Consider the following 15,494-nt stretch of genomic DNA (forward strand, 5'->3'; position numbering starts at 1 on the left):
GGAGCCGCGATATCATCACTCCCGCGCATGCGCGTGGGAAATTTCATCCCGGCCGGGTCCGGCCACTGCCGGTGTTCTGCCATATAGTGTCCGGCCATCATATAGTGTCCGCCCCGTACTGCGCATGCGCAGTACGGAGCAGACGAAGCTTCGGAAAATCTCCGAAGCTGAACGGCGCCTGCACCGTGAGGGAAGGTGGTAGCCCCACCATCCAAGCGGACATAGGGTTGTGAATATTAGAGGGCCCCTCGCGGACGAGCTTCGCTCGCCACGCTTTGGGCTCGGCTTCGCTGCGCTCAGCTCTTTTATATTCCTACTCTATGTCCACTTGGATAGTGGGGATAGAACCTGGACTCACGGCGCAGGCGCTGTTCAACCTCGGCAATTTTCGGAATCTGTGTTGCTGTGTACTGCGCATGCGCAGTACACAGCGGACACTATCGGATGGAGGACCTTATATGATAGGACACCGGGCTTTCAGCCGAGAATCCCCTTGTGCGCATGCGCCGCTGCAGTCAGCGGCGCATACCGAGGGGACGGTTTAGGAGATATTTTTTTTACCTACAGGTAAGCCTTATTATAGGCTTTCCTGTAGGTAAAAGTAAAAAAAATGAGTATACAACCACTTTAATAATAACAAACACAGACACGTGTCTCAGATGCACCCAATTAAACCCCAATGTAGAATATCAGTGAGGCGATGACTACACTACATCCTCCCAATATAACTCCATAGTGAGATCTCCCAGCACAGCACAGCTGCACATATAAACACAGACACGTGGGATCTCGGTGAGTCAGACACACTTAGCTCTCATCCAATAAAAACAAGCCGCCACAGGAGGACTCGGCCAATCCAGGAAAAGCATGTTCTGCGTGCAGCCAATGAGCGAGCAGCTTTTGATTTAAGAGCTGCCGGTTTGGCGGTTGTAGTAATAAGCCTTGTGTGACCACTGACTTGTGATTTGAGAAGCAGTGTAGCGTGCTGATCCTTGCAGGTAAGTGAGCGGCTGGGATGTGTACTGTAAGGAGCATTCGGCGGGGTTTGTACTGGAGCGGCGTGTGGAGGTAATAAGGGGTCCGAGCTGTACGGGGGGGGGCTGGATAGTGCAGCGCCACCTTGTGTCGGGTGTGGTCCTCTTACTCCTCCATTAGGTTTGCCATCGGATCATTCCCCTTTTTGTAGGGGTGAAGGGTCCGAGGTTAGAACTTGTGCTTAGTTTTCATATGATTAGTATTTCTGCGCATGTCCGAGGCCCTTCACCTTCTATAAAGCCTCATACACATTAAGTCTCCCTTGTCCTCTGAAGCCTGATCTATTTGGATTGCACTCCAGTCTGACAGGTGGTGAGAAAGCAAGGTGATGCCTCTGATTTCTCTTCCCCCCCCCCCTTTTTTTATTTTTTTATTTAGCCCTTTAGGTGTTGGTGGCGTTGCTTCTTTTACCTGAAGGTGTAGTGTTGGGTGGGCTTGTTGCTTGCTACAAGTCAGGTGACCTTAACCATGAAGCATTGCAGCGGTGGCATGTAAACACCCATGTCCACTGCCTATTGCAGCTTAAAGTGGTGGTCCACACAAAAGATTAAAATTCCACAAAAAGAGAATTTGGGTTGTATGTATGTATGTATGTATGTATGTTTTTTTTTCTCACCTCTAAATGCCTGTTGCTAGGGGGTCCCTCTTAGTCGGCCTCCTTTAGTGCCTGGGCTGGTGACATCACTTCCCCTTGGTGCAGGAAGGGCTCAGCTCTGCCCCTCCCTCCTGTCAGCCATCTGGGACATGTGACAGGTCCCAGATGACTGCATGGCCAGTCACGGTGTGCTGCTCACACATGTGCAGTGGGTGCCCGGCTGTGGCTTCACAGTTGCAATGCTGGGGGGGGGGGGGGGGGGGGGTTTGTTCCACCGCATTGCTGGACCCTATGACAGGTAAGTTTCTGATTATTAAGACCCCTTTCACACCACGCTGCCCATTGCGTTGGCGGTAAAACGCTGCTTTTTACTGCTGGATTTGTGGTGTATTTCGGCCGCTAGTGGGGTGCTTTTACCCCCCTGCTAGCTGCCAAGAAAGGGTTAAAACCGACGGCAATAGCGGCATTTTGCCGGCAGTATTAGTGCTGCCCCATTGATTTCAATGTGGAGGAGTGGTAAACACACCGCTCCAAAGAAGCTGCTGGCAGGACTTTTTTCTGATGTCCTACCAGTGCACCGATTTAGTGTAAAAGCCTCTCGGGCTTTCACACTACATACAAGGGTGCAGCTTCTTTAGGGCGGATTGCAGGTGCTATTTCTAGGGCTATAGCACCTACAAAACACCCTGGTGTAAAAAGTCAGCAGCTTCAGTATTTGTAGCTGCTGACTTTTATATATTTTTTTTAACTCTTTAAGGTGGTGACAGTCAGTGAAATGTAACTTAAAGCGGAGGTCCACCCTAAAGTGGACCTTCCGCTCATTGGAATCCTCCCCCCCCCCCCCCGGCACCACAATTGGCCTCTTTCAGGGGGGAGGGGGTGCAGGTACCTGTACAGTACAGGTATCTGCACCCACTTCTGGGATAGCTCTCTGCGGAAAGGGGTGTCGATTACGCCCCTTCCCGCAAGTCCCCCGCTGCCTGCTGGGAAACACACAGATCCCAGAGGCAGCGGGTCCATCCTTATTGCGTAGCGCGACTTGCGTATGCGCAGTAGGGAACCGGGTAATGAAGCCGAAAGGCTCCACTTCCTGATTCTCATACCCAAGATGGCAGCGGCAGCACCCGAGACAATAGACAGGCTTCGGGTGCCGACATCGTGGGTGTGCTGGACAGGTAAGTGTCATTATTTTAAAAGTCAGCAGCTGCAGTATTTGTAGCTGCTGGCTTTAAAAAAAAAAAAAGCGGACTCCTGCTTTAACTGCACTTCTGCTGCCCTGTCCAAGCACAAGTCTAAGAAGGTTATTTACGAAAGGAAAATCCACTTTGCACTGTAAGTGCAGTCTCTAATCTAAGGGGTAGATCTGAAATGAGGGGAAGCTCTGCTGATTTTATCATCCAATCATGTGCAAGCTAAAATGCTGTGTTATATTTTCCTTGTTCCCCCCCCGACCTACAACTACTTTACTTTCAAGTGCACTTGCAGTGCAAAGTGGATTTTTCTTTAGTAAATAACCCCCTAAGTGTGCCCGTACACATGGGCATTACAGGTGTAAGGAGTGTACAGCAGTGGTTAAGTTATGTGCTAAAGGGGGTCTCAAATGCTCTCTGACATCACCAAAGGGCTGCAAATGATCAATATGTAATGCTTGTGAGGCCTGTCAGACTCTATCCTAATAAAAGGATATGAGGGTCAGTGTGGATATGCTACTCATTGGCTGGGGGTAATGTTCTGCCGCATAGCTGAACATGGGGAGGGGGGGGGAATGTTCCAGTAGGCTAGTAGATATCAATGTTGCCACTACTTTAGGCTGCACATTGTATACTGAAGGGCTACCGGTTGTGCATTCTTAAAGGAGCAGAAAATTGTATGCACTAGGCATGTTAATGCATCCCAGTGGCCAGATTAACATTTAACATGCCTATGCTTTGTGCATACAAATATTTCTTCTTTAAGAATGTACATTTGGTTATATTTTTATTTTTTTTCCTATAAACCTCTGGACACCAACCAGCAGCCTTGGCTAAGTCTGTAGTAGGAACATTAATATCTGTGTGCTGCTTGCATTTAGAGGGGTATTTGGATGGCCTAAATGTTTGACAATCTAAATGTCTTAAATTGCAGGCTTTTTTACTTCGCCTCCAATTCTCATGGTGGTTGATTAATCTGCCCTTGGAGAAAAACAATCGCCACTTTATTTCCTGAAACATGCCTCATGCACAGGAGGAGGTGGGAGAGCAATGGTGATGTAGCCTTCCAAGGATACATCTGGGAAGTCCTAGTTTGCACATTCTAACTTTTAAGTCAGCTCAGGGGCCTACCAGGTTGGCAGGAAACCAGACATCATGGAGTTCTTAGCTGGTGCAAGGACTGCTGATGGTGGCTTGATTGTTACTGCTATGAAAAGGATGTTTTGGTGTCTGTTACAATTGTCTTCAAACGTAATAAATGCTAGTTTTTTTTATTACTGCTTTACAGTTTTGAATAAAGTATGGCAAGTGTCATCTTCGTTGACCAAGAGAATGGAGGCATTGCTTCTACTACCCTGTCCAAGGATTACCTTACATCAACAAGCTCTGGTGAGTATTTGGTGGCTTGTGCTCAGTTTCCAGCCCATGAACTTTTCTACTGGGGTAAATTAAATGTGGAAATTGGACAGTGTTGTACCACCCTTGAGCTTGCATGAGATCCTGGTGGTTTGTGGGCAAAATTCTTTGGGACACCAAATGTTAAGGTAGCATGCACTAAGGGCTAATGCCTGGAATGCAGGACTGGTCGTACCTTGACCTAACATGTCCACAAACTACTGTAGGGCAGCAGATACAATACCAGTCACCCTGCAAAAGATGGGCAGCAGTAACTGGTCTATCACTAGATTTTCACAAAGTGTGGACATGCAGATGGTGTATTGTGTAATGCACAATCCAAGTGTTTATCTTTAACTGTTGAACTGGCTTTGAATATCTGCCCTAACTGATAATGTTGATCTGCAACACAATACAGACAGGGTTAATTATGGTAACATTACTTATCAACCCCCTTTTAACTACTGCATAGTAGGGAAAGCTAGGTGGGATATTTTAAAGTGGTGGTATAGGTTCTTAATTAAAAAAAAGTTGTACCTCCACTGTGCAGTTCGTTTTGTACAGTGGCCAGATCCTGCTGTTATGGGGTCCCACAGCAGCTGTCTCTGCCCCTCCCCCGCTAAAGCTAACCCCCTCCTGGGAAGCTCTTTTCTGAGGGGGGGGGTTAGCTTGTGGGCACGCTCCTGTGTCATACAGTTGGTGTCCATAGACTTGGCCCTGGTGACCACATCATTGGATGGGATTGAGCGCAGCCGTTGGCTTGCACTGTCAGTCTAGCCAATCATGGGGGGGGGGGGGGGGGGGTCACCTTAATGTGTAGGATGCATTAAGGTGAAAAAAATGAACCTTTACAACCCTATTAATCATGTAACATGGTGTAAGTGGATTTTCTTTGCTTTAACCACAAATTTTAAAATTGGATGTTATCCTGGTTTGGCTACGAAAGTGGCAATACACCAGTAATGACAGTTGTCGCCAAACAAAGAGACCAATTGCAGAAATGCATATGGTCCATAAGAGGGTATACTGGTGTATTAAACTCTGCAGTTTGAACTGTTGCCACCCTCTTTTTGTGTCTGTCATTCATTTGCCATTCACCTTAGACAATGAACAGTCCTCATGTCTTGCATTTTGAGGAATTTTTGAACTTTCATAGGGTCTCCCTCTCCCTCCTGACCCTGAGTAGATCAAGGAGGCCTGCCAATCCTAGTTGGACTGGTCAGGGCTTCACCTCTCCCTCTTTTCTAGAAGCCAGAGGGAGGTAACCAAAATATGCTGGCTCACCAGCCTACTCTGAGCTACACTTGGCTCACACAGATCAAAACGGGCCTAGCTTCTAGCTAGGTCTGTCTAAATTTTACCTACACTGACAAATCTCACCTAGTGCCTACCTACAAGTTGACCAATTTATTTACATTTTCACCATTCATCTTTCAGGATGGCACCAGAGACACTGGCCCCTCCCCTCTTAAGAAACACTGCCTTTTCAATCCAAGATTTAAAGCTCATCGTCCCACTGGCCCCTCAGTTCAGGTGTTTCCTCTGGTGGGGAGACACTGCTAGGAGCCATGGCTGGACAGCCAGAGAGGCTGAAGCCAAAATACTTCTGGGGGGAGTCTCTCCCCCCCCTCTCCCCCTCTGCGCTAGGGAGCTGCTACTACCTAAAGACTGTACCTTAACGCACTTCAGCTCCTCTTGGGGAAGGAGAATAGCTGAGGAGGTCCAGGGGGGTGCTGTGGGAAGTGCTCCGCATCCCTCCTGTCTATTAGGCAGGCAGCATGTGGAGCTCTATGGCCAGGTCGGATGACAGGCGCCAATGACTCTGCGTGTTCCGGGCACGGGAAAGAACTGACCAAGCATTTGACTGGTGTGGCCCGTTGCTGTAGTCGGCTGTCGGGCCACACAACCACTTTCCTCAGCAGTCTCAGTTCCAGGTGATGCTAGCACCAGCCATGCTAAAGTAGGTGGAACCATGGGGTGGTGTTCCCTTGCCTGTTCCCATTGGGAAGGCTGCTCTTTCCTTTTCAGAAAAGCAAGTTGCCTCATGGTTCCAAGTAAAAAAATGTCCCTCTTGTAAAGTCAGAATGAGGGAATCCTGGTCCAAGGCCCTCTGCAAAGAGGGATTAGTCAGGGAGCAGGCAGCAGAACAGGGTGCCGATCTGGTTGCATCCATTAAGGAGCTTTCTAGCACCTTTCAGTCCTTTAAAGCACTTTTTTTGTAGCTTCCAGTGCAGCAGAGTGTTGAACCTAGCCCAATGGATACTCCCTCTGTTAGTGGAGAGAGACCAGGGGACTCCAGAGAGGAAAAGGATGAGCCAGACGGTGCCGCTTTTCTGCTTTTCCCAAGAGGAGTCGGCTGCAGAGGAGGTGGATGGGGAATCCCCAAAAGCCTCTCACTATAAACTTTCCCGTGGAGGATCTCTTGGGGAGCTATCCACACCACTTTGGGGGTTCAAGAGGAAAAGGTGTTAGCAGTCCATGACCAAATGTACAAGGGCCTAGGAACAGAAAAGGATTTCCTGGTTCATGATGTCTTGGTTGAAGCCATAAAAGAATGGAAGGATCCTGAGAGGAAACCTTTTCTTTTCAAGGGCTTTGAAGTGAAGGTTTCTCTTTGCAGAAGAGGAGGCTAAAGTCTGGAATCTCCTAGACTAGATTATGATCCCCCCCCCCCCCCCCCCAGTTTCTAGGCATACAGATCTGGGAGTTCTTTCAGACCCCATGGAAAGGATGGGATTTGACACAGGGAAACCTTAAGCCTGCCATGGTGGTCACAGTAGTGGCCCGCAACATGGAATATTGGCTTACTCAAATTAAAGCACGCAGGGACACCAAAAGAAACACTTGTCTTCCTTTCCCATGCTACTTAAGGGGGTAGGATATATTGCAGATGCCTTAGCTGAATCAGTGCACAAGGTCTTCATCCCTCACTAATTCAGGGCAAGGAGACAGTTTAGACTGAGGCATTCCACTCACTGGGATCTTTTGTTTGGACCAGGGTTAGAGCCCGTTTCTGAATCGGATGGCCAATAAGAAAAAGGCCTTTCCCATTAAATAAATTTGGGAAGCAGGCTAAAAGTCTCACCCTCAGTTTGAAGCCCGAAAGGCAGAAAAAGGCTTGGTGGAGGGGTGATTTTTCAGCCCAAGAAAACCCAATGATGGGGTAACCAGTGGGAGGAGATCACCTCAAGCCAGTTTGTGTTGGGGATCATAAGAGTGTACTGGCTGGAGTTCTCAGATCTGCCTCCACACAGACTCCTTGTCACTGAGCCACCAAAAATGCACAGAAATATAATCCGCTCTTCTATCCTATCCTCCCTACAGGAGCTGGAGGCACAAGAGGTGGTGGTAAGAGTCCCAGCAGAGGAGACAGGCAGATGCTTTTATTCCCACTATTCTTTGTGGTCTGCAAGCCTTTGGGAAAGTTCAGGCTTATTGTGAACCTGAAGCCTCTGAATGTCTGTTACTTACAGGAGATTCTGGATGGACTGTCTACTTGGTGAAGGCGCTTCTTCCCCCCCGAATTGCTTCCTTCGTGGTGTCTTTAGACTTTAAAGATGCTTATCTGCACATTCCAATTGCAGAAAGTCAGAAGTTTCTTAGACTGGTGGTAAAAACCAGAGAAGGGATGTTTCACTTGCAGTTCAAAGCACTCCACCCCCATCTTCACCAAAGTTATGGTGGAGGTCCTAGCTTTCTTGCAGCTCAAAGGAATCTCTGTAGTCGCACACTTAGACTATCTAGGAGACAACAAAACCAGGTAGCAGATTTGCTTAGCAGAAAGATGCTGAGGTGGGGGGTTGGAACCCCCAGAGGATATTAAGGCATATTCCACCAAGGCAGTGGTGACTTCTCAAGCGGAGTGGGCTGGTGCTTCTGTAGCACAGATCTGTATAGCTGCAACGTGGTTCAGTTTTGCCACATTTGTGAAGCACTAAAGATATGACTTGCTGTCAGCCAAAGACCAGGCTTTTGGGCGTAAAGTCCCTCCATAACGTGCTTGCTTATCCTCTCTATGGTGCTGTCCTGAAAGATGAATGGGGGGGGGGGGGGCATAGGTAGGACATGGTCTCTCCCCAGCTGGCTCAAGGTACTCCTTGAAGAACTGAGGGGCCGGTGGGATGATGAGGGTTTAATCTTGGCTTGAAAGGCAGTGTTTCCAAAGAGGGGAGGAGCCAGTGTCTGGGTTGCTGTCCTGAAAGATCCCTGGGAAAAGGATGTTGCCAGTAAGTAACTATTTTTTTTTTTTTTTTTTTTTTTTTTTTCCAACCCTCCCTCTAAAGGAAAACCCCTTGTGAAAAGTAATCCAGGAAAGGTGTTTGGAAGCTCTGGAACTGTGGTGAAGCCAAGAAAAGCTCTGGGAAATGTTAACATGGCAGTTCCACAGAAGAGAGGACCACTTGGAGTGAATAATTCTGCACCAGTTACTAAGCAGGTACTACTCTTCTGCTTTGTCTTGACACAAGTCTAAACTTGCTAGACTGTCAGGCTACACTCCCATAGCCACAATTTGCAGAACCTTTTGGAACTTCATGTGCTTGGGCAGGCATTTCACTCATTTCATTGGCCAGGATATTAACTTATTCTGGCTATTGGAATCTATACTGAAAATGCCTAGCATTTAAGAGCCTGTAAACGAGTTGGGGTAACCACTTCAGCCCCAGGATTTACCTACTTCCTGACCAGGATATATATATAATTGTATGGCACTGCATTTAACCACTTGACCACTGGGCACTTAAAGACCCTTAATAACCAGACCAATTTTCAGCTTTTGGTGCTCTCACATTTTGCATGACAATTACTCAGTCATGCAACACTGGACCTATAAATTTTTTTTATTTTTTTCACACAAATGGAGCTTTTTTTGGTGGTATTTAATCACCGCTGGGTTTTTTGTGCTATAAAAGAAAAAATACAGAAAATTCTGTAAAAAAAAAAAAAACTTTTCTTTGCTTCTGTTATAAAATTTAGCAGATTAGTAATTTTTTTTTTCTTCATAAATTTTAGCCAAAATGTATACTACTACATATCTTTGGTAAAAAAAGTACAAATTGGTGGATATTATTTGGTCTTTGTGAAAGTTAGAGTCCACAAGCTATGGTGCCAATATCTGAAAATTGATCACACCTGAAGTACTGATGGCCTATTTAAATTCTTGAGACCCTAACATGCCAGAAAAGTACAAATACCCCCCAAATTACCCCTTTTTGGAAAGAAGACATTCCAAGGTATTTAGTAAGAGGCATGAGTTTTTTGAAGTTGGTTTTTTTTTTTTTTTTTTTTTTTTTCCCCCACAATTCTTTGCAAAATCAAGATTTTTTTTTTTTTCCACAAAATTGTCATATCAGTTCATTTCTCACACACAGCATATGCATACCACAAATTACACCCCAAAACATTCTGCTATTACTCCTGAGTACGGCAATACCACATGAGACTTTTACAGTGTGGCCACATACAGAGGCCCAACATGCAGGGAGCACCATCAGGTGTTCTGGAGCACCCATGACAATTCTGACATCTCTCTCCTACATGTAAAAATCATTTATTTGCTAGAAAATTACATAGAATACCAAAACATATGTTTGTTTTAGCAAACACCCTGGAGAATACAATGGTGGTCGTTGCAACTTTTTATCTTGCACGGTATTTGCACAGCAATTTTTTGAATGCTTTTTTTTAGGAAAATTTTGTGCTTAAAAAAAAATAAAAAAGTAAAGTTAGCACGATTTTTACATAATGTGAAAGATGAAGTTATGCTGAGTAAATGGATACCCAACATGTCACTCTTCAAAATTGCACACGCACGTGGAATGGTGCCAAACGTCGCTACTTAAAAATCCCCAAAGGCGACGATTTAAATCTTATAACCAGGAAAAATTTTTTTTTTAACTTGGAGGTCTAGGGCTAGAATTGCTCTCGCTCTAACATTCGCAGCGATACCTCACATGTGTGGTTTGAACAGTTTTCATATGTGGGTGGGACTTGCGTATGCGTTCGCTTCTGCATGTGAGCACATGGGGAAAGGGGTGCTTTAAAAAAAAAAAATTTGTTCATTTTAGTTTGACTTTTTTTTTTTTCCCCCAAAAATTTTTTGATCACTTTTATTCCTATTACAAGGAATGTAAACATCCCTTGTAATAGGAACATGGCATGACGGGTCCTCTTTACAGTGAGATATGGGGTCAATGGCTGGGTGTTGCCAAGTGTTAGCTGGCATTGAGGGGTTAATTTTTAGTGAGCAGCGATGTGGGCACTGCAGATGCAGCCCACATCACTGCTGACGCTGATCTCTTCCCCCTCCGCTGTACCAATCGGTACAGAGAGGGAGGGAGGAACATGACGCCGGTTTGTTTACTTTACTTGTGTTACTTTCTGCGTTAAAACCTAGCCAATAAAAAGTGTCTCTGCGGGGAATGATTGCTGGCAGACAGTCTGCTGGACCTGCTGATTGGCTCCCATGCAGCCTATGGCAATTTGCCAAGCCAACCGGCTGGAGTTGGTGTACAGTGTTGGAACACTCAATTTTTTACCACTGCCTGGGAATTTAGATTAACTAAAGATCCCTTTAGAGTGTTTAATCTTTAGGTAAAACTGACTACCCTTTTTAATTTCCAGGCTTCTAAAGCATCCAAGCATAACAAACAGAGCTATCCTGAGATTGAAAAGTGTGTCCCTTATGATCCTGCAGGTAAGATTTTGTTTTTTTCAACAGCTTGTTCTGCTTAAAAACTTGGCAACTAACTTGAACAGATTGGGACTGGAATGACATTCTTGCCTTTTTAAGGAAGCTAAACATCGGTGAATTCAGTAATGCAGCAATTTTGGGCAGTAATGAGTAACTCGGGATACTTGATTAGCAGACACAGCTGTCTCGTGCGTTTTTTTTTTTTTTTTTTTTTTTATTTATTTTTTTCTTCCTAGATTTTGAAACCTTTGATGTCCCAGAGGAGCACAAACTGAGCCATCTCCACCTTGCTGGAGTCCCCCTATTTGTACATGAAAAGGAAGCTGCAAAGTTTGCTGCATTGACCCAGGAACCAGCTCCAATGGATATTCCAGTCTTTAGCTGGGAGTCAGGTTGGTTTTTAAAATTACTTAATTCTCTATGCCCTGTGACATGAGTCCCTTGCAGAAGGGAATAAAATTAATTCTTCTAGTTAGAATCTGCTGTCAAACTTGACAGACAATATACATCCAAATGCGCTGCAACGTCTGGTGTGGGCCACCATCTTGGATGTGGTGGAATTCCCAGCAGACTGAATTGACCTTTATTTCCCCCCTGTGCTCTTCCAGGGAAGATGGTAACTGGGGAAAGACCTGTGCTAGAGCGTAGACTATTCTGAAGTTTGCCAGCAATTTCACAGGCACATGAGCAATGGTGTATTGCCTAGTAATCTGGTATACAGGTCCATGGCAGTGGACCCTAGCTGGGTATCAAGTCCCTGAAGGCATTCTGCATGAAGAGTGGACCCTCTGCAGCAAGACTGTGCCATAATAGCCTTGTGCCCTGTACCACCTATGGTGACAATGGAGTATCTGTGCTGTTGGGCTTGCTGTTCCAGCGTCTTTGAGCCCTTCCTGCTGCTGAACCTGCCCTCCTGGATGTACTGCTATGATTCTGTTTATTCTGCAAATGCAGGTGATGTTGTGCTCCTGCATTGACCAATGCAGTTGCTGGGTTGTCCTGTGAGTTTTGTTACAACTTTACAGCTGACATGCAAGGGAAACAAGGAAGTCAGGAAGTGGTTCCCCCCCCCCCCGACCTGGCTGGTGCCTGGCTTCCCCCACATGGCCAGTGGTGTTTACATGCCAGGAGTGGAAAATTAGAATGTGTGTGTGTGTGTGTTCCGGGACAACCTTTTATGGTAGATTCTTCAGGCTGCTCATTGTCCTGTGATGTACGCTAAAACAACTTTACAGTTGAGTAACTTTGACAAGGAGTTTGTTAGTGAAACAACTTGTTTAAATTGTATGGTATAGGTTTGGGAGGGGGAATCAAAACCTTTTGGATAAGCTGAAGGGACCATACCAGGGTATTTCCAGTGCACTAGCAGACTCTATCAAGAGTGGGGTTTTTGGATCTTAAAGCCCATAGGCCGTGCAGGCTTTATCATGTACTACAGTTTTAACCAAATCTTGTTTTCGGTGAACCTTGGAAAGTTATTGCTTGCTATATCTTGTCAAATGTATAAAAAAAGATTCCCCTGGTCCTGAGGAAGTTTGTTCAAGAGTGCACCACAGTGATACCTGTGGTCCCGTATTGGCCAAAGAGGCCTTGCTTTTCCATGCTGTTACACCTGGCAGAGGAGCCTCCCTTCATGCTTTCATGCTGTCTTGGGGCCCAGTTCTATGATCAAAAAAAAATGCAGACCCTGAAATTATCAGCTTGGCATCTGAGGAAAGCCTCCTGAAGTCTAAGGGGCTCTCGGACAGGGTGGTAAATACAATTCTTTCCAGTAGAAGGTAACCCAAGCAATTTTATGTAAAACTTTGGAACGTTTGCTGTTCATGGTTGGATACCAAGGTGTCTGCAAGTATTCCAGTTGTCTTGGAGTTTTTACAAGATGGTGCGGACCAAGGACTGGCCATTAGTACACTGAAAGTGTGGCCAGGATTGGTTCCGTTCAACATTCTGCCAAAATGGGACCTGTCAACCAGTATTGCAAGGATACAATGGTTGCAAAAGGAAGAGCTGTCCTTTAAAATGGGTCACTTTCAAAACTGTCTTTGACCATATTCACTGCCAGACACATTAGCAAGTTGCAGGCACTTTCCATTAAAGAGCCTTTCCTGCAAACTTTTGAAGACTGACTGCTATTGCTTACAGACCCAGACTTTTTGTCTAAAGTGGTGTCAATTTCACAGGACTGCCTTCTTTCTGGGGGTGCCAGGCGCATTAAGATGAGCCTTCTATGTGGTAGCTGCCCCAGCTCCCCTAATACTTGAGCCCCATATCAAGTCATGGCCCTTGGCCGTCCAACTCTCCCTCCTGATTGGCTGAGACGCAGCAGTGGTACCACTGGCTCAGCTGCTATGAATCAACCTCTGTTAGCCAATTGGGAGAGGGCAGGGCTGGGTCACAGCTGTGTCTGAATGGGTACATGGAGATGCAGCTTGTGTACCCCATGGCAAGCTGCCTGCTGTGGGGACACAACAGAAGGGAGGTGCCAGGAACTCCAGCCAAGGACCAGAAGAGTATCTGTGCAAAAACCAACTGCAGGGCAGCTATGTATAACATGTTTGCCTTTACAATGTGGTTCCTGTGGAGAGAGGAACTCATCTCAGTCTTGCTTGTAACTATTTCCAGTAGTCTTCCAGGGCAGCCTAACCAGTTTCAAGGTACTGTGACTCTTTTCTAGTGACAGAGCACAGACCTGAATAAAGAATGCTTGACTGCTTCAATTTTTTTGTAGTTGGTGTGCCAAGTGGATATCTACTATGTCTCAATTTACCTGCACAGCCATGGCACTTGGAACTGATTTTGTAAATGTTTAACCCCTTTACTGCCAAGGATGTTGCAATCATCAGATAATCCAAACTTGGTAATTGGCTCTCAAATCTAACATCTGTGTATTTAATTGAGGGCAGAGTAAAATAAAAAATGTATGCTTGGCTGGTCAATTGATGGTGAGCACAACCTCAATGATGTGATGGTCGCTAACAATACCAGTAAATGATGATAAATCACACGATTGATCCAAGAAGCATGTTATACCTTTTTACATATGAACTGCAAGCTTTATTGCAAATTTAGGATTTTTTAACTATACACAGCATCTTTTCCTTTTTTGAGTGACCATGTTTTTCTTCAAACTTTCATTTACTTGGATCATCATGTGATTCATCACTTCAATTTTGGTGCACTTGTACACTTTAGAGTGAGCTGCAATCTCAGGCTTGATTTTTAGCTTCACTTTAGTCAGCAACACTAGGTAAGCACTAAAGACTCGCTACTGAATTTGGCTGGTCATTGGCATAATGGACAGATGCCCTTTAATCAAGTTTGCATTGGTTCAAAATTATGAATTTTTGTCCTTTTAAGCCTCTTGAAAAGGTATTTCAGTAACAAACTGCTTTTGGTACAACTTATAAACTGCTTCTCCCCCCCTCCAGTGTTGCTGACTAACACTTGCCTCTTGCTCTGTTCCATCAATGACCATGCTTTGTTGCCTGGAGCTGCTCACTTTTTCTGCTTAAATTATTCCTGCCAGGCAGGAGTTGGCAGCTCTCCAAATTAAGTATTGTACTGTTTGTCCAACCTAAATTATACACGTAACTTTAATTTTTTTTCTTTCCCCAGATATTTCAAGCACACTACCATCTTTCTTGGAAACCTCTGACATCACACTCAATCTACCTCAGATGGCAAACTTTTTTTAGCATGTTACTACCCTTACTGTATGGGTTTTTTTATTTGTATATAGAATTTTGAATAAACATTGACTTTATAATCTATGGTTCCTCTGCTAACATTTTTTTTCAGGGAGTCATTCCCCCCCCCCCCCCCCCCCCACCCCCTGTATTCTGGATACAAGTTGGCTGTATGCTTGTTTGGGTGTCTTTTATTTATTCTCCCCTCCCTGGTGTCGTGTGACTTGTTAGTGTTCCAAGGTCCCAGGTGTGAAATTTTAATCACTCCCACATACTGGTCACTGGAAGTTCAACATGGCAAAGAACTGAGGATTTGCTCTACATAAAGATGGCCTAGTCTATAATATTGCCAATACCCTGAAACTGAGCTGTAGCACAGTGGCAAAGACCATACAGCAGTTTAACAGGACAGGCTCCACTCAAACAGGCCTCCCATGCTCAACCAAAGGTGGAGTGGACATGCTCCATGTCATATCCATGAGTTTTTTTGGGGCAATGGTAGGAGTGCTGCCAGCACTGCTGCAGAGGTGAAGGGGTGGAGGTCAGTGCTCAGACCATATGCCACACTGCATCAAGTTGGTCTGCATAGCTGTCGTCCCAGAAGGCAGCCTCTTGTAAAGATGATGCACAAAGCCTGCAAACAGTTTGCTGAAGACAAGCAGACTAAGGACATGTATTACTGGAACCATGTCCTGTGGTCTGAGATCAAGAAACATATTTGGCTCAGATGGTGGCAATCAGGTGAAGAGTACAAAGACAAGTGTCGCTACAGTGAAGCATGGTGGGAGTAGCATGGTCTGGGGCTGCATGAGTGCTGCTGGTACTGGGGGAGCTACAGTTCATTGAGGGATCCATACATGTACTGTGACATATGGAAGCAAAGCATGATTCCTCCCTTCAAG

At 45.5% G+C, this 15,494-nt stretch overlaps 1 protein-coding gene across 1 annotated transcript; it reads left to right on the plus strand.

Moving 5' to 3' along the window:
- The first annotated feature begins 849 nt into the window (after nt 1-849).
- On the plus strand, nt 850-14,676 carry LOC143964408 (securin-like). Its single transcript, XM_077474125.1, has 6 exons — nt 850-998; nt 4,109-4,209; nt 8,499-8,650; nt 10,837-10,909; nt 11,143-11,298; nt 14,522-14,676. Exons 2-6 carry the CDS (start codon nt 4,122-4,124, stop codon nt 14,599-14,601), a joined length of 549 nt encoding a protein of 182 aa, XP_077330251.1. The 5' UTR covers nt 850-998; nt 4,109-4,121; the 3' UTR covers nt 14,602-14,676.
- Nucleotides 14,677-15,494: the final 818 nt, after the last annotated feature.

This window comes from Lithobates pipiens, unplaced genomic scaffold, assembly GCF_037356315.1.
Source record: "Lithobates pipiens isolate NorthernLeopardFrog02 unplaced genomic scaffold, aLitPip1_a1.2 Scaffold_8, whole genome shotgun sequence".
Lineage (NCBI taxonomy): Eukaryota > Metazoa > Chordata > Amphibia > Anura > Ranidae > Lithobates > Lithobates pipiens.